The sequence below is a fragment of the Engystomops pustulosus genome, chromosome 6, assembly GCF_040894005.1.
Source record: "Engystomops pustulosus chromosome 6, aEngPut4.maternal, whole genome shotgun sequence".
Taxonomy (NCBI): Eukaryota; Metazoa; Chordata; class Amphibia; order Anura; family Leptodactylidae; genus Engystomops; species Engystomops pustulosus.
In genome coordinates this window covers 71,387,701-71,407,225 of record NC_092416.1, presented here as the reverse complement: position 1 = coordinate 71,407,225, position 19,525 = coordinate 71,387,701, and the positions used below count along the sequence as shown (strand labels likewise).

General features: G+C 43.1%; 1 protein-coding gene across 1 annotated transcript; it reads left to right on the top strand.

The window, feature by feature from the left end:
• Positions 1–5,564: 5,564 nt before the first annotated feature.
• On the top strand, positions 5,565–16,923 carry CENPS (centromere protein S). Its single transcript, XM_072156492.1, has 5 exons — positions 5,565–5,724; positions 9,963–10,086; positions 10,764–10,797; positions 14,820–14,886; positions 16,685–16,923. Exons 1-5 carry the CDS (start codon positions 5,686–5,688, stop codon positions 16,826–16,828), a joined length of 408 nt encoding a protein of 135 aa, XP_072012593.1. The 5' UTR covers positions 5,565–5,685; the 3' UTR covers positions 16,829–16,923.
• The last annotated feature ends 2,602 nt before the right edge of the window (positions 16,924–19,525 follow it).

Genomic DNA, 19,525 nt, shown 5'->3' with positions numbered 1-19,525 from the left:
ATCCAACAAAGACTCAGCAACACCAATATGGTCACCGACTAAGACTCCACAGTCCTGTTTTCCTGGTCCCTCTAGCAGTTCTAAGATGAGTCTAACCATTCCTTCATAGTGCCCTTTTTCCTCTGATCTGTAACAGAGGAGCTTCACTGCTAAGCATGTACATAAAGTGCAGAACACATTCATCTCCACTAAGTCTAGAAGAGGATGCACAACTCGCAACTGACAGGCCACACCCAGATGGCAATCAGAGTGCAATGACCGCTTCCATGTTTATTGGGCTAGAAAGCTTTGTAGCAGTGAGTGCAGCTGATTAGTCTTCTCCTGCCTCTTTTCCTTGTGTCCCAACTCCTGATGCTGGTTTTATGTTTATGTACGTATGGAACCCAGAGAGCAGAATGGCCCAAGGAGCAGGAGAGGATCCAAGAGTGGTAAGTACTTGTCAGCTTCTCTCCCTCTACTCCAGGTCCTGATTCTTCTGCGTATAACCAGTGGGACACAGTGCTGTTAATAAAGGTTGGAAAAGTTGAAAAGGGTCTTTTTTTTTTTTTTTTTTTTTCCTCCTAACATACAGCCTAAATGCAGTCCTTTTTCTTGTTCTTGCTTAGTCACGTGACCTATGCTACTGATCTTTAATTTTCCAAGAATTGTTTGACTGTTTCCAAACCAGTATAAGAGAAACGTATAAAGAATACAGGAACCTGCCGGAGGGGTCACACATAAGCCCACATTTATTATATTTGTGCCAGTTTTCTGTGTGACATTAGACTTGGAGTAACTGTAAAGGTTTTTTTTTTTTTTTTCCACAAATCGATAGCTCTAGGGATGTAAAACAACTTTGCCTATCAACTTGGTTACCTATAACCAGCAGTTTCCTTGCTATACCTCTCAGATTATCTCAGTGCTGCAATAGCTGCTTCCCCTGCCAGTGCTGACAAGCCCTGGAGTCCGTAGTATAAACAAAATCAACAAATTCTATGGTTTCATTGGAAAGGAGGGGCTGCTTCTTCCTGCTCACAGAGGAGGAAGTCATGTGAACGAGCTCTCTCCGTGTATGCAGCAGAGCAGTAGTGATGGGAAGTCCGGTTCTTCTCAGGGAGCTTGATTATTAGGCTCCGCTCCATAAGAAGAGCCGGCTCTTTTGGCTCCTGATTGGCTCCCTAATAAATATATCATAGGGAGCCTCTGTCCAGCCAGTCACCCCACTCGACACCACCTTTAACCCGATTTTATCGGGTTAAAGGGGGTGTGGTGAGCCTTTTAAGGGTGGGTTTAAGTGTGCCATGTTCACTTGAAGGAGTCGGATCTTTGTCCCTGCTCATTCGCGAACAACCCATCACTAAAGAGCTGGATGTGTTCAAGAATGTGGATACAGAGGTCTCCTGCATAGAATAGTGTGGTACAAGATCTCTCCTTCCCCCCCTCAGTTTCTCCATCCCAGTCTGTGATTCTACAGAACTTTCTGTCTCTCTCAGCACCTCATGCTGCAGCCCTTTTGCAAATTGTTATCAGCACTTTGTGCACTGTGCAGATAAGCTATTAACCCTTAGTGGCTATACTCTTCATGTAACTGGTTTACTTATGATTTCTACCACTTATTACATGTTCCATGCCCCTTCATGTGATGGAAGCTGCCAGGCTGTCACCTTATATATCCTGAATGTGCAGTGTTCTTGTGGAAAATGAAATGGATTTAAGGCTAAATTAAAATTAAATTAAGGCATCATGGGATCTCTGGGCAAGCTAACTGGTCTCAGCTTGAGGGCATAGACAGGCAGATATTAGTCTCCATCCACTTCCCCCCTGGTGAGAAAGATCTTTGTCAAACACATTCAGAATAGAAAATACCATAACTTTGGAAAGAAAAGGGTGAGCAGCACATAGTAGTCATCGTTCTGTTTGTTTTTAACACCTTGCCGACCGAGGACGAACTATATCGTCCTCGCGCGGCAAGGGGTGTATGGAGAGAGCTCACTCCATACACAGCGGGTAATGGCTGTATAAAACAGCCAACACCCGCCTGTCACCGATAGCGGCAGTTAACCTGTTAAGTGCCGCGGTCGAACCCGACCTAACTTACCTTTACATGGGCGCCGCCATCTTGGATGCCCGATCGCCGCCCCTGGAACGTCATCGGAGGGCAGTGATCGGTTGCTATGGCAGCCTAGAGTCTCATTGAGACTCGTAGGCTTGCCAGGTGCAATGATTTCTAATAGCCACCAGAGGGCAGGCTATTAAAAATCATTGTAAATAGGTACTACTGTATTGCAGTATATAGTATTAGCAATCAGACCCTGCAGGGTTAAATTACCCTGGAGGATCTAAAATAATGGTAACAAAAAATTATGAAAAAATAGTAAAAAAAGTAAAAGTTTAAATCACCCGCCTTTCCCTAGAACTGATATAAATAAACAGTAAAAATCATAAACACATTAGGTATCATCGCGTCCCAAAATGTCCAATCTATCAAAATATATTAGCGATTTTTCCCAGCGTTTAACCCCGTAACAGAAATTGGCGCCCAAAGTCGAAAATGCCACTTTTTTGCCATTTTGAAAAATTTTAAAAATTCTATAAAAAGTGATCAAAAGCCCATACAGTCCTAAAAATGAAAGAATTAAAAACGTCATCAAAAGTCGCAAAAAATGACACCTCCCACAGCTCCGTACACTGAAGTAGGAAAAAGTTATTAGTGCCAGAACATGGCAAAGTGAAGAATTTTTTTTTTTTGTACAGAAGGTTTTAATTTTTTTAAATGTATGAAAACATTATAAAACCTGTACAAATTTGGTATCCTCGTGATCGTACCGAACCAAAGAATAATAAAATAGACATGTGATTTGGGGCGCTCAGTGAAAGCTGTAAAATCCAAGCCCACAAGAAAACGGCACATATGCATTTTTTCATCATTTTCACTGCATTTGGAATTTTTTCCCAGTATACGGCATGGAATAATAAATACCATCACTATGAAGTTCAATTTGTTACGCAGAAAACAAGCCCAAACAGAGCTCTTTACATGGAGAAATAAAAAAGTTACAGATTTTTGAAGGTGGGGAGTGAAAAATTAAAATGCAAAAATGAAAAAGGGCCGCGTCCCTAAGGGGTTAAAGGGGGAAATCACATATAATAATTTAGCAAAATCATAACTTTACAGTTACGCTTTAAAAGGACTTGCAAACTGCTTGCTCAATAATTTATAAAGTGTTTGCACCAGTATTTATTTGCGGATGCACTAAGCTTTCCGTGCCACAAAATTCGGACTGTGAGCAACATTTATTATAGTGACTCGCATGCTGTATCTTATAGGTGCACAAAAAAAAAAAGTTGGTGCACACTTGTACACACACACTTGTATTTTCACTATACAATGCATGCATTGAAGTAAAAAAACAAACAAACAGGCACATATGAAGCAGAGTCATGTGGGCATCTCTAGCAACAGCCTGTGTCATGGAGTCACCACTGAAAACTTGCCCACATGACTTCAGCTCCAGAAGTAGGCGCCTTTAATAACTGTGATCTCTCACAAATGAACCAGCAGATATATTGTCAAATACACCTTTGTGTTCTGTACAATGTAACTTGCAGCAGAATAGCATTACCCAGATATGTGAAATGCTGCTGACAGGAACTGTCTATGGTTCTGTAGTTTCAGGCAGTAGCAGGCACATGGTTATGCTGGAGATGGCTGCAACTGATCAGGAACAAGGAGAGGGGAGAGTATAAGAGCCCCCAAGCCATATATATATATATCTCCTGGACAGGGCCGGCTCCAGGTTTTAGTGGGCCCCTGGGCGAGAGCCCTAGTGGGCCCCTTTATGGGCCCCCCTTCAGTAGTCACACTGCCCCCCCTCCTGTATACACACTGCCCCCCTCCTCCTGTATACACACTGCCCCCCCTGTATACACACTGCCCCCCCTGTATACACACTGCCCCCTCACCCCCTGTATACACACTACCCCCTATCCCCCTGTATACACACTGCCCCCTCTCCTCCTGTATACACACTGCCCCCCTCCCCCTGTATACACACTGCCCCCTATCCCCCTGTATACACACTGCCCCCTATCCCCCTGTATACACACTGCCCCCTATCCCCCTGTATACACACTGCCCCCTATCCCCCTGTATACACACTGCCCCCTCTCCCCCTGTATACACACTGCCCCCCTCCCCCTGTATACACACTGCCCCCTCTCCCCCTGTATACACACTGCCCCCCTCCCCCTGTATACACACTGCCCCTCCTGTATACACTCTGCCACCCTCTCCCCCTTATACGCACTGCCCCCCTCCCCCTGTATACACACTGCCCCCTATCCCCCTGTATACACACTGCCCCTCCTGTATACACTCTGCCACCCTCTCCCCCTGTAAACACACTGCCCCCTCACCCCCTGTATACACACTGCCCCCTCACCCCCTGTATACACACTGCCCCCTCTCCCCCTGTATACACACTGCCCCTCCTGTATACACTCTGCCACCCTCTCCCCCTGTAAACACACTGCCCCCTCACCCCCTGTATACACACTGCCCCCCTCCCCCTGTATACACACTGCCCCCTCCCCCTGTATACACACTGCCCCCTCTCCCCCTGTATACACACTGCTCCCCTCCTCCTGTATACACACTGCCCCCTATCCCCCTGTATACACACTGCCCCCTATCCCCCTGTATACACACTGCCCCCCCTCCGCCTGTATACATACTGCCCCCTCTCCCCCTGTATACACACTGCCCCCCTCCCCCTGTATACACACTGCCCCCCTCCCCCTGTATACACACTGCCCCCCTCCTCCTGTATACACACTGCCCCCCTCCCCCTGTATACACACTGCCCCCCTCCTCCTGTATACACACTGCCCCCTCTCCCCCTGTATACACACTGCCCCCCCTCCTCCTGTATACACACTGCTCCCCTCCTCCTGTATACACACTGCCCCCCCTGTATACACACTGCCCCCCTCTTCCTGTATATTCCCTGGCCCCTGTAAGTCTCCCACTCACCTCACTGATGCAGGTCTCTCTGTGTTGTCACTGCTCTCCCCGGCAGGTCATGTGACCATGACGTCATCGCAGGTCCTTCAGTCTCCTATGCAGCAGCTCCTGCCGGGGAAAGCAGTGAGTGACTGCAAATGCTCTCATAGCGATCTGTCCAGAAGACACAGATCGCTATGAGAGACACCCGACACTGCTACAATTGATCTGGGGCCCGAGTGGGCCCCGGCACTTGCCCGGGTTAGCCGGGTGCTGGCGCCGGGCCTGCTCCTGGACAATTCCTTTAAGCATAGAAAAAGCATACTATGGTTCCAAAAATAGAAAACACTTTTCTTTTCTGTAAATTCTGTGTGAACAACACCGAAAATTGTAAAAATTAAGCACCAATTTCACAAAGCTAAATGCTGTGAAGAATATATGAAAGATATATGGCAAAAATATACTACATTGGGCCACAGGTAAATGAGATAAAAATGATAATATGTTACAAGCCTTCTAGGCTCTATAGATCTACAGCTGTTGACAGGACATGATTTCTGGCGTCATCTATAGTCATAAATACACGAATGAAGAAATTGTTATGACGGGGTTTCGCGTTGCCTTTTGGTCCACTTTACTACCCGTAGATCTAACTCTTGGCGGTAAGGGGCACAGTTTGTACCGGGTAAGACTAAGAGTTCGCTATGGCGGAGGATGATGACCAGCGATTATCTCACACTCAGGTAATGGGCTGAAATAACTGTTTATTAGCACATATTTAATGATATTACGGCGCACGCACCAAGCTGTATATATAGTGTAGACAAGACACACTTAGTGAGGAATTTTGTGCAGGCACAGCGCCATCTATTGGCAGCTTACTATATATACCATGTCCGAGTGTTTCATGTTCACAGCGCCCTCTGCTGGTCTCTCCTGTGAAGTGTCATGAAGGTTCAGCTATGTAATAGTACATTATGAGCTAATGATTGTTGTACTCCAGTAAGTTTGCTACATTGTAGTCTGCCTACACTAGGACATGTTCATCAAAACCTAATAACATGCCGAACATGGGTCCCTCAATAATCATAATTAATACACATAAAAACATATCCAAGTTGTGCCACAAGTATTTTCAAATATTCTATAAGAGTGGTGGTGAACCTATGACACGGGCACCTCTCTGTGGGCACCTAGACCGTCACCCTGTACCAAGGTCACCATACAGGACCTCCTCCTGCAGTCACAGCCAGCTCCGTTCAGCACTATTTCAAAGGTACTGGAACTGCAGGAGCAAAGCGTTGTGGACAGAACTGAATCAACATTGGAGCTCCTGCTCTGGGCCCTGAGATTATTCCTGGTCAGGGGACCCTGGAGGGAACTACAATGATGATCCGAATTTCTACTGTATTGGTGTGTACTGATGGGGCCTATACAATTGAAACCTATGACAAATAAGGGAGCAATATGTTTTAACTGCTTTAACTGCCATTTGGTACTTTGCAAAAAATATTTGAGTTTTGGTTGAAGTTTGCGCATTCAGTCTCTAAAAGATTTTCCAACGTTGTTCTATAACAAAAATGACAATAGAAAAATATTAAAACATGGCAGGTAAAGAGTGACAAAGTAATAAGACTAAAAATATATCGCTCTTTAGTGCTATGCACGCGAATGGGTGAGCGTGACCAGGTGTCATAGACCGTGAATTTGCGACCGGATTACATTCGTTTGAATGATGCCTTAGGGCGCATTCACACGATGCGTTGTGCGTTGCATTTTTGTTGCATTCCACTGGCTGCAGCCTTGATTACATTGCGTTTTAGCAGATGCAGCGGAAACTCAATGTAACCTTAGCATGTAATCAAGGCTGAAGCCAGTGGAATGCGTTGAAAATGCAACGCACAACGCAACGCATCGTGTGAATGCACCCTTAAAGAGCTTGGCAAAACTTGTAATGAAGGAATATTTTATTATAATTTAAGACCAAATACTAAAGCTATGTAGCATTATAATTATGTCTTGAGTCTCCAGAGACAAAGGGCGACACAGTGATCTTTAAGGCTCCGTCATAACCTGATGCTATAGCGCAGGGGGCAAGCCTTGGCCTGATCACCGGCCTGGAAATGCATATGCAATCGGGCCGAGACCCACCCCCTTTCCATAACGTTGCTCTAGCAGAACTTGTGATTGCGGCTTAAGCCTGAGGGCGCGTTCACACGTTGCGTTTTCATTGCGTTTGAAACGCATATACAACAGCTGATGTGAGGTAATTTGCCTAATTACATTACCGTTTACGTTTGTAAACGCAATGTTAACGCATGCGTTACGTTGCGTTTTGTAAACGGAAACGTTTACAGTGATGTAATTAGACAAATCGCCTCTCCTCAGCTGTTGTATATGCGTTTCAAACGCAATGAAAACGCAGGTCAAAACGCAACGTGTGAACGCGCCCTGAGGCTAAAAGCCCAGAACCCACTCTGTGACGAGCACAGGGCTCAGAGCGTCATTGTTATATAGGGAATCACTGCATCATTGCTGTCTCAATATTACAGTACAGCGCTGTGGGGAAGTAGGGATTCCTTGGGGAACATGTGTTTTTTTGGCTTTTCTACTGGTCAGATGTATCTTAGGGGTTTATCCTTATTTCTACATGTGGTGTTTGAGGAGTTGGGAAAACAACTGTAGACTATTTTCTAAGCCTGGTAGAAGGGAGGTGGGGAGTTGCATCAAAATTTGTGCCTTTACAAAAAAAAAAGTCATAACTTTCACATTGAGCATCGGGTGATAACTCAGAAAACACTGCAGTAGACGCGATCATTGGAGGGAGATTGTCTAATAGGATGCTGCCACACTGTGTTCTTGGACTGTTTTTAACTCCTTAATCCCTTAATGACAGTCCTATCGGCTTTTTACGGCAGTCATTAAGGGCACTTCTTCTGACGTGACGCCTTTCTACAGCGGTGCGTCAGAAGAAGATTTCGGGACATCGGGTCAGCCTGGTTCCGGTATCGGGACAGACCCGGCGCTAACAACCGGGATCAGGACCGTGGTGTGCATGTATGTCCCCGGTGGATCAGACCCCCCGGTGTGCTTACCGGGGGATCCGATCACCCCGAGGGTTCCGCCTCCTGGCAGGTCCTGGCTGTATGTAACTGAGCATGCTCAGTTACTTACTGTACACTGCAATACAAGCGATCAGGTGAGTCTGGAATATGTAAAAAAAAAAAAAAAAGCTTAAATCGTTTTATTAAATAAATACAATAAAAGTCCCATAATCCTCCCAGTTGCACATAAATTGCAAATAAAGTGTATAAAACACAAAAAAGTACATATTTGGTATTTCTTCGTCCGTATTAATCTGTACAATAAATCTAAATTAATATTGAACCCGCTCGGAGAACGACGTAAAAAAAAAAAGTTCTAAAAAGTGATCAAAAAATGTTATGTGCCCTAATATGATACGAGTGAAAAGAACAACTCTTTTCGCAAAAAATAAGCCCTCAGAGAGATCTGACAACAGAAAAATACAGAAGTTATGGCCCTGAAAATTTGTCGATAGTATAAACAATGAGATTTTCTCCAATATTGGTTTTGCTCAGTAAAATTGAGCAAAGATAAGAAAAACTATATAAATGAGGTATCACCGCAATCGTAGTGAACCAGAGAATAAAGATAAAATATTATTTTTATGTTACAGTGAGTGGGGGAAAAAAAGTGCTAAAAATCCAAAATGAAAATTGATGATTTTGCTTGTGTCCCCCTTGAAATAGTTAATAAAATCTCATGAATAAGCTATAGACCCCTAAAATGAATTATCTATACATTGTATCTCACCCCGTAAATAATAAGCCTCATATGTTTGCATTACCAAAAAAATTAAATTTTATAGCCTAAACAATGTGACAATACAAATCTGTTGTGAATAGCGCTGCTTCTATTCCATGCCGGCTGCGCCCATACAGCAGTTTACCTCCACATATGGGGCGTCAAACATTGCAGAGCATTTCATCATTGTCACTTGAAAGCTGAGTTGTCCCTCAAAATATCATCCCAACATAAAGCAGACATTCCGTAAATGTTAATTATCAAGCTTTTTTGGTATTTTTACTTCGTGTCTGGAAGGCAGAACATTTCAAACTTGGAAAATGACGAATTTTTACAAACTTTTGCCAAATTTTCACTTTTTTTTTAGAACGAAATGTAAAACTTATCACTTAAATTTTACAACTAACATGAAGTACAATGTGTCACGAGAAAACATTCTCAAAATCACCAGGATATGTTAAAGCGTTCCGAAGTTATAACCAATTATCGTAAGACAGGGCAGATCTAAGTCAGTTTAGTCACTGCGCTCAGCGTCCGATATATCGGATGCAGAGCGCTAACAGGTTATATGGACTGAAAATGCATGCGTTTTTGTATGTTGGGTGGTTTGAACCTGTTTATCTTCATTTGTGTAAGCAGCTGTGAAATGGATTAAAACCAGCCAAATGCATGGTAAATAACGTATGCGGTTTTAGTCCGTTTAAAAACCATCTTAGGGTGTGGTCCCACGTTGCCTTTTGAAATGCATTTCTACAGCTGAGGAGAGCTGATTTGCCTTATTACAAAACTGTTAATGCATGTGTTATCAAAACATGTAAACGTATTGTAAACAAAACACAGGTGTTAATGCAATTGTTAACAGTAATGTTATTAGGCAAATAACCTCTCCTCAGTTGTAGGAATATGTTTCAAAACACAATGAAAACACAACGTGTGACCACACACTCGGGCACAAAAAAGGTTGTAAAAGTGCACATGTGCCTAAACAAGTCACAAATAGAGAAGAAAAATCCAAGAAATATAGCTACATGTGTCCCCTTATATTGTATATTACTATGGTTCAAAGAGTCCCCAACACTGAAATGTGGCCAGATCATCTTCTGTGCTTTTTCTTTAGCCTGCTTCCTACCTGCCTGTTTTCTTCCTTTCCCTGTAGCGGCTGAAGGCAGCGGTTCACTTTACTGTGGGGGGTCTCTGCCAGGAGATCTCCGAGGACAAGCAAGTAAACTTCAGCAAGCAAGCCATTGCAGCGCTCTCAGAAATCACCTTTAGGCAGTGTGGTAAGAGCGCTCTGGGGGTCAGGTATACAAGAATTACCCTGCTCTCGTACTCCATTAGTCCTCATGCACACAACTGTATATGGTACCATGAGTTAGCTGCGCAAATTGCTGCTCATGTCCCCATTGACTTAAGACAGGTTCACGGTGCATCAAGGCTGGGACACAAACAATACAGCCGGCATGTGACTTGTTGTTTGTGGCCCATATTTTGCACATTGTGCAGTATCCAGAACCATCTGTCTGTATCTGTCAGCAGCCAATAGTCAGCCATCCGTCATCTCCCAGCCCACCATATTTTAAGCTGATACGGTGCAATACATTGCCATACTGTTGCAAAACATCCCATATGGCCAGAATACAGCCGTAGGGCTTTGGGGACAAGGTAGGGATTGTGGCAATGCTTTCTAATGACAGTCTATGAAAATATGTTTATTTTTTGTGGGTTAATTTGACTGTCTGGTCCCCTTTAGAGTCAGCAAACCCTTAACATAAGCCAGAAAACCACCTTAAATTCCTGCCCTCCCTTGCAGATCGCATCCCTATCTGTGACTTTTTAGGTTACTGAAGTCTTTACGTGAACCTCTCCATCTTGATGTCCTTCCAAGATTTTTAATAATGAGTTTTCCAGCCTCTCTAATTAAAGATCTCATTTCCATTTTTTTTTTCTTGCTTAACAGAAACGTTTGCAAAGGACCTTGAGATGTTTGCACGGTAAGTGTAAGAGCGATGTTATCTCCTGCTCCACAAATCTCTGCACCTCTCAGCTCTCAGTCCTGTCACCACTGCCAATGAATGAAGTATCTGTTACTCCACAGCCATAAGTAATAGTAATTAGAGCAACACACACTAAATGTGTAACTACATAAGGGCCCAATATCAAGAAAGCGCTTGGTTTAAGGGGTTGTGTAAGTTATTAAAATTTTAAGGCAAATGCAGGGTAAGATTTACTCAGCAGCTTGACTGACTTAAAAGAAGATAAATTCTTTATGAATCTGTGTGGTGCTGCTGTTCTATTAATTTACTACAGTTACATTGAGTACTATTTTATCCTTCTACTACAACTGGAATTTTTGCTGTTGGTTAGGCCTCATGCATGTGACTGTAAATGGTGTCCATGAGTGAGCAAGAAAAGCGGCCCCCATTGATTGACTGTTATGCACAGTTATGGCGCAGTAAGAACACTCACCGCACCACGACTGAGCTCGACATCACACCTCAAAATATAGACCTATTCCTGTCCGATTCACGGCGGCTCATCTCCTACTCAACACCCACAAATTTTCCCTTGTTTGCAGGTCAGTGTAAAATTCCAGAGTGTGGGCATGGACTCTCTAAGTTGAAGCTTCATAACCATCTAGTGCTATGAGATGCTATGTGCTGACAATGTGCTAAGATTATCAAGGTCCAGAGTTTACATACACTTTTATTTAGCTTCTAAACAGTCTACTAGTATCTGACACATAGAAAAAGTGAGTTATGAGAGATCAATGAGATGGATTTAACAAACATTGATTGACACACTCCAGATCTGATACATCTCAGCTATAACACACACAGAGTGCCTCGCACTGCGCACTCGCTGCTGCCGGCGACTTTTCATACATGAAAAGTCGCCGGCTGTGTTTTTTATCCTACGCCTGGCGTAGGATAAACGCTGCGCTGCTGGCAGCCCGATACATCAAGAGGCAGATGCCTCTTGATGTATCGGGTTGCGAATTTGCAGCGGCGGGGCGATCATACGCTGGCGCACGAGCGTCAGCGTATGATAAATATCCCCCCTTATCTGTATTTTGTAGAGTAAACTCTGCACGCTCCTTGCCGGCAGGAAGTGCCTGTGTCTGAGCTGGTCTTGTAGTGTAGGAGCAGGATGCAGATAGCACACTGCAGTGTACAGACAGGACAAACTATTCATGAAAAGAATCTGCCCTGCTCGACCATAGTCAGAAAATTTACGGTCGGATCCCAGGGCAAATTGCAAACACCAGGACTGATAGACAGGTTGGAATTATGAAATTCTGTGAAATGCTGTATTATTGTTAATAACAGTGAATTAGAGAATGTGCCTTTTTGTTATCCTGAGTATATTTAAGAATCTTGTCTTCGTGGGAATACCCCTTTAATCTGGCCTTACACTTTTCATGTGGATTTCTTACTGTGGAATATCCATAAAGATTTTTACCAGTCAAAAACCTCTCCAAGAATGTTTTCTTTGTAGATTATTTGTGTTCTATGTGTCACGAATAACATCATGAATTGGAGTGGTAAATGGCTGGCATCTCATGTTGCTGACATTTAACTACATCACAAAGGCTGCCTGTTTGTGCATCAGCCCTTTCATTGTTCTGTAGGATTTGATTTAAACTTACAGTGACATTTCTTACCAACCCCGGGATGTCTCACTGCCCATTGTTTATAATGGAGAACACTGCTTTCAGAGCAATGAATTGAGCAGCACAGCAACATCTGTCCACTTCAGTCATTTGATGCCATCCTATAAATCAAAGACGTCTGACGTCACAGCATGGAGCTGGCGCTTTGCTGTGTATAGAGCTCTCTGTGTGCCAAGAGCTCCATGAAATTATGTGCAAGTGTAAGGATGGGATCTTGTGTGGTAATTGCAGGTCTTCATTGTCAGATTTCATTCATTCTTCTGGAGTAAACATGTCATAGGGTCCTTATTCCTCACAGGTGTCTCGCTCTCTTGTGTACGATGACAGTTTTCAGTAATGGCTTGTCATTACCTTCTTTGTAGAAATTGCTTTCAGTTCTAACAACTCTCACCTGCACCGTGATCTGTACACTGGTTACGTAGACTTTTCTACTTCCTTTTTACTTTCACATGTTCTTTTCAACTGTATCAATTTCACAGAAAAGACTTTGTTAAATATTAATTTATCCATCTTCGAGGCCTCAGCAGTCATTTCCTATTGCAGCGGTGCGCACGCGCCGATGTCGGATACAACAAGGGATCACGTTCCCCTGCTTGCGGCTGGTCGTGTGCATGAGGCCTAAAATTTACTCATTCTTCAAATAGATATACAGATATATACTATATATATAAATATATACTTGAAACATGTGGTTTCTGCTGCACTATATATACATTAGAAGCAGCTTGTGTGTTTTTATATACAAATATCCTGCATGATCATCTGTCACTGTAGTGTTCACCCTCCTGCCCCCTGTCCCTGTTTTCTCTCCTGAGTGCAGGTGATGATGAGGCCACACTTGTCTCTGGGACAGCCTGGCCTCCTGGCTTTGCAGCCTGTACAGTCAACAGGCATTGACGTTCAGAGGGGGCATACCCTTTCGGCTTCAATAATATGCCACATGAAAAGTACATAATCACAAGCTACCTACTGTCTGCTGTCAAGAATTGTGACGATGAACCTGGACTATGGGACGTCAATCAAGCCAAGAGGGGGACATCCCAGCTTGATTTTTCTTCACACCCATGACTCCTTTTAACACAGAATTGATAGATTTTAGCTGACTAACTGTTGGTGGCGGCTTGTGGGCCTTAAAGGGGTTTTTCCACCAACTGGGATCCCAGGTACCTCCATCAGACCCTCATCACTCCCCAAGATTAATGGAGCAGATGGCCACGCATGAGCGTTCTGTTACATTCATTTCTATGGAGCTAAAGGAGCTCGGCAATCTCCTTCAGCTCCATAGAGATGAATAGAGCAGAACAGTCATGCACGGTTGTCTGCTCCATTAATCTCGGGAAGCGAAGGAGGTACCTCAGACCCCTCATTTTCACATTTTAATCCCCCAGTCATATTTACACAATATAGATAATTTTTGAGCCCTTACTTTGCAATTTTGCTCAGTTTTATTGCTCCTATAACTCAGTGATGATCATTTAAAATTCCAGAGTGTTGGCTGGGATTCTCTAAGCAGACACTTCATGATTCCTCTGTGCTATGAGATGCTGTGTGCTGACAAGCTACAGGGTGAAGCTACACTTTTATTTAGCTTCTGTACAGTCTACTAGTATCTGACATAAAAAGAGCGATGAGACAGATCATATTTATGTGATGGATATAAGACACAATAAACACTGCCTCACATAATCAATAAATTGGAGTCGGCATTGCTATTTTACCCCCTTCCCTGGGATTCAGAGCTTATCTTGTTTGTAGAGCTCCTGATGTTAAAAACACGGCTGAACTAGGAAGTGCCTCTGTAGGGTTATATCTTATTTCTCCCCCTTCTCCTGTAATGCAAATAAAGCTAGAGGGAATTGTCGGATCATAGTCAGAAGAATTACGGTCGGATGCAGGTACAACTAAAATTGTAAACACCAGGACTGATAGACAGGTTGGAATTACATCTGTGAAACGCTTTAATTTTTGTTAATAACAGTGAATTAGAGAATGTGCCATTTTGTATAAATTTAATAATCTTGTCTTCAGGGGAATACCCCTTTAATTATTTTTAAGATTCCCTTTAAGGCCTCTATCACACAACAGTATCTTGCTCCATATTTATGCGCCAAATCCCAGAAATGAATCTTGAACACAGAGGATGTACAACTCATTCCATGATCCAACACTTTTTCATGGATCTACCACGAAACACATGGAATTACTGACCGGATTAATTCTATGTGAAAAGGTTATACATGGTGGAATAAAATACACAATCTTGGGGAAATAATGTACCTGCATTTCCTTACCTTCTCTCCTACTATTGGATCTGTAACAACATTCCACTCACTCTTTATATAGACATGGAAAAAGAAGCACAATAAACATGGACGATGTGAAATTGCTCTCCAGACGCAGCCGATCTTTGGTAATTATTCTTCATTTTCTTTAATATGAATGTTTATCTCAGTGGTGCATGAAAGAGCCTTTTGTGTTTTTTGTTTTTGTACCCTTTTGTACGCCCCATACCCATGAGTTCATTATCAGGCAAACATTCATTGGTTTTGCATGGAGAAAGTGTCTTCCAGTTACACAAAAAATTAGACAGTTGACCTTCCTAAGATCTGCCATGAGGAGAGTTGAGAGGGCCCCATACAGATTAAATCAGTGGCGCCCAACCTTTTTTGCCACAGAAAGCAATTGATAGTTGTTATGCGCCATAACTGAGCTCTCTACACCTTCCATTACTTGATGCATCCTGCTTCAGTAGAGTCTTCAATCTAGTTGAAACCATTTAGTGAGGTATAATTTGGGGATAAATGAGCATACCCATGTTTAGGACCTCACCCACAAATGTCTGAAACCCTCTCCTATTAGGGAAATATCCCCCAGGCCATGTTCAGAATCGGGTTACTACGACTGCAGCCCACATTAGGTAATAGAGAATGCATTTGTAGTATGCATTTGATATACACTGCTCAAAAAATAAAGGGAATACTTAACACAATATAACTCCAAGTAGATTTAAACTTCTGTGAAATTAAACTATCCACTTAGGAAGCTGTACTGAAGAGTGATTCATCAGGTAGGGACCACAGACCGCTTCTCAGCACCAATGTTTTGGTCAATTTTGAATTGACTCTATAAACCACACTATGCAAGCTGTGGCAAGAAAGTTTGTTGTGTCCCTTTGGTAGTTTACAGAGGCTGGAGGTGCTAGCAGGAGACAGGCCAATACACCAGGAGACTTGAAGGGGGGCCGTAGAAGGGCAACAACCAAACAGCAGGACCACTACCTCCGCCTTTTTGCAAGGAGGAACAGGAGGATCACTGCAAAATGACCTCCAGCATTCCACAAATGTGTCTGCACAAACGGTTAGAAACTGACGCCCACAGATGGGGGTTGTGCTCACAGCCCAATACCGTGCAGGACACCTGGCATTTGCCAGAGAACACCAGGATTGGCAACTTCAGCACTGGTGCCCTGTGCTCTATACAAATAAAGCAGGTTCACACTGAGCACGTGACAGACGTGACAGAGTCTGGAGAGCGATCTGCTGCCTGAAATATCCTTCAAGATGACCTATTTGCAAATGGGTCAGTAAGTGGTGTGGGGTGGCATTTCTTTGGAGGACCGCACAGCCTTCCATGTTCTCACCAGAAGTAGCCTAAATGCCATTAGGTACCGGGATGAGGTCTTTAGACCCCTTGTGAGATGCTGGTGCTTTTGGCCCTGGGTTCCCCCTAACGCAGGACAATGCTAGACCTGCAGGATGAAGGCATTGAAGCTATGGACTAGCCTGCTCGTTCCCCAGACCTTAATCCTATTTAACACTTCTGGGACATCATGACTTTCTCCATCCACCACAGACTGTTTAATAGTTGGCGGATGCTTAAGTCCAGGTCTGGGAGGAGATCATCCATAATCTCATCATGTACATCATCCCTACATCTCTCATGTAGGGAGATCATACAGGCACGTGGAGCACGTGGAGGCCACACACAACACTGAACCTTTTTTTTTGTCTCGTTTAACTGATATTACTTCAAATGTCAGTTTTTTTGTGATTTTGCTGTCGGCACATTCAACTTTGTACAGAACAAAGTATTTAATGAGACTATTTCATTCATTCTAGGATGTGTCATTTGAGTGTTCCCATTTTTTTGAGCAGTGTATATTACATTTGTTTTTTAAAGTCATTACAGCTATCGTTCTTTTGTTCCAGTACACGCACATCTCTGCTTATAGCGATGAAATTGCCGCCAGCAACCTAGAGCAAAAAGGGAAGAGAAAAAAGAAATCTGTCAGTGGTGGGAAGAGACGTTCAGATGGCGATTCGGTAGCGGTGGAGAGTGAGGACATGGAATAAATTCCTGAATATGTCAGGAATTATCAACATAAATATCACGACAATATGTATTTGTAATGTTTATAGTATATTCATTAAATATCTGCTTCTCTTTATATAGATCTATCATTACATTAGCTAAAATGTATTTTAAAAGGATTTTCAGGTTCAATGTAAATAACGGTTAATCACAGTATTACAGTAATAAAGATTAAAGTTTTTATACACTGTGCGTTTCCTCACCATTTGTAAATTATTGTACAGTGGTTACAGGGTTAGGCCCAGTTCACAGCAGCGTTTGGACTTCCTTCATTATTTTCCATCACTAAAACGATGAAAACATAAGCGGTTAAAATGTCCATTGATTTCAGTGGACTATTATTGGCTACCTTTAATATCGGTTTGCGCCTCTTCCTTTAGGCTTCTGTTATTTTAGCTTCTGTTACTGCTGCTTCTGCAACATCCCCCACCGGGGACTGGTCTTTCTTCGGTGGCTGTAAACAGCCGGGGCTATGGTCATGGTGCTTGGTATTGGGACCGGAGGGCAGACCTACAGCCTGGCAGGTCTCCAGCAGGTGGTGTGTGCAAGAAATATGTGGGGAGAGGCTGATGCAAAGGTTTCTCCCAATGGCAACCCCTGACATGTATGTAGGAGTCCCTGGATGATGGAGGATGGGGAGCCCGTGATGGTAAAGCAGCCTGATCCAAGGATTACACGGAAACATGGTGTGCAAATCAACTTGCAGTTCTTTATTCACCTTCAAACCGCAGGCAACGGCCAAACAGTAGCAGCAGGTTCAGCAAGCTGGAAGGTTGATGGAGATAGCTAGTCCACAGGAAGATTTCTCACAGCCTGGTAGTAGCTTCTGGCTGGGCTTGTAAAGATGGAGCCGAGTCCAGATGGTGGACCTTCGGACTTGCTCTAATGTGTCAGGCAGCTGGCCTGAGGCACCCCTGCTTCCTGGTACTGTGTCTGGATGGCAGCTCTGCAGGAGCTGCAGACTGGATCTGCTGACTAAAACTGCAGACCCAGTGCTACCGCCCACCAGGAGTTTTTATAGTCCCTATAGTCAGGTGCTAGCATCCTCCAACCAGCTTCCAGCTTGCTTTACAATATTACAAGGAATATCATTGGACCACAACAACATTTGGCATGCTTAACTCTTGCCTTACCAGGCAATGGCTTCAGCTGCCATTACTAAGTTTACCTAGCAGTAGCTTCTGGATGAGTAGCGCAGACTCGCCCGAGTGGGGAGTAAAAACTGAAAATGCAAAAACGACAGGAAGGGGTAAATCAGTTGGTTTGCTGATAGACTGGCCAAATGTAAAATTTTGTGATTGGTTTTAGGAGGCTGAATAAGGTCTGGGGTTACATGGGCAGCAATCATGTAAGGGGAAGGCGATTTTAAACAAATTCACTCACATGTTGATGCAATTTAAGTCCCCTGCACACAAACATGTTCAGTCCATGGAAGTGGCCGCTTGTGTTGGCACTGTGACAGCTCAAATAGGCGAGGTCTTAAAATATGGGTGAATAGACCCATTATGACTCTTAATCTGTCAAAATGTGAGTACCTTAGACACATACAATTATTAGTTTTCTGCTCCTTATGTAAAATCTTGCCTTTTCTTATGTCTCTTATCACAAGACGGTGAGCTAACCTTCCCACTCACTTTCTAAAATGTATTCAATAAACACCACACTTAACACTGGCAGCAGCTGATCTGCATGGAAATTGCTCTCAATTGTGCACACAGCCAAGGTGAAAGAGTCTCTGCCTATATAAAGAGCTGCCATTCCAGGTGGTGCCAGGAAAGGTGGTGAAGATTCCCCCCAGGCTGCAGCCGATCAGATATGTGCCAGTCACTCCAGACCTCACGTTTATTGCTGGTTCTTCTTGTAAGCTGCACAGTGCGATCGACTGTGCCCATAAGACATGACAGAATGACACCAAGTAACAGCATGGTAGGTACCAGGGTGGGGAGGCGTAGCAAGAGTTAAGTTGTATACTTGAGTTGTAGCTGAAAGCTCAAGGATCTGTATATGTTACTGATGTATGAAATAATTAGATTATAGTAACACACTTTTGAAGGTACCTTTGTTAAAAGATGTTCAGTAATTGTATTATCTAAAATCAGGAATAAACTAAAAAGAGGCATTGGGAAAAAAACTAATGAAAGCACATTTATCTACAGACCACTAAATTTCACTGATTCAGTGAATAATTAGTACTTTATTATAGAATTCATGTCCTACATTGGTTCCAAAATGTTCTTCCTCCAACTAGGTTTTCACAGTAGTTTTAATCTTGTACTTGAGAGGCAGCATTATTTTACTTCTATCCCTTTACATAGAGGTAGTGTTAGAGTAGTAAAATTCTTGTACGTAGGGGCTTTATTATGGTAGCTTTATTCTTATGCATAAAAAACGTATTGTAGTAAGTATATTTTTGTACATGTATGTGACAATGTAATGGAAGCCATAGTATATATAGTACACAGAAGCAGCATTATAGTATTATGTACTCTATTAATGATATATAGTAGTATATATAAAAGTATAAGGAGAGCAATATTATGACAGCCATGCTCTTTTACATGTGGACAGGAACCATATAACTACTGTAATACTGTCACCTATGAACAAGAATGTAACTTTTATCATACTGCCCTTAGGAAAATAATATCAAAGAAGGTACTATATAAATGACACTCTTG

Coding starts and splice junctions, on each gene's coding strand:
- CENPS (XM_072156492.1), top strand. CDS start 5,686: ATGGCGGAGGATGATGACCAGCGATTATCTCACACTCAG. Junction 5,725..9,962: donor AGCGATTATCTCACACTCAG/GTAATGGGCTGA, acceptor CTTTCCCTGTAG/CGGCTGAAGGCAGCGGTTCA. Junction 14,887..16,684: donor CCAGACGCAGCCGATCTTTG/GTAATTATTCTT, acceptor CTTTTGTTCCAG/TACACGCACATCTCTGCTTA.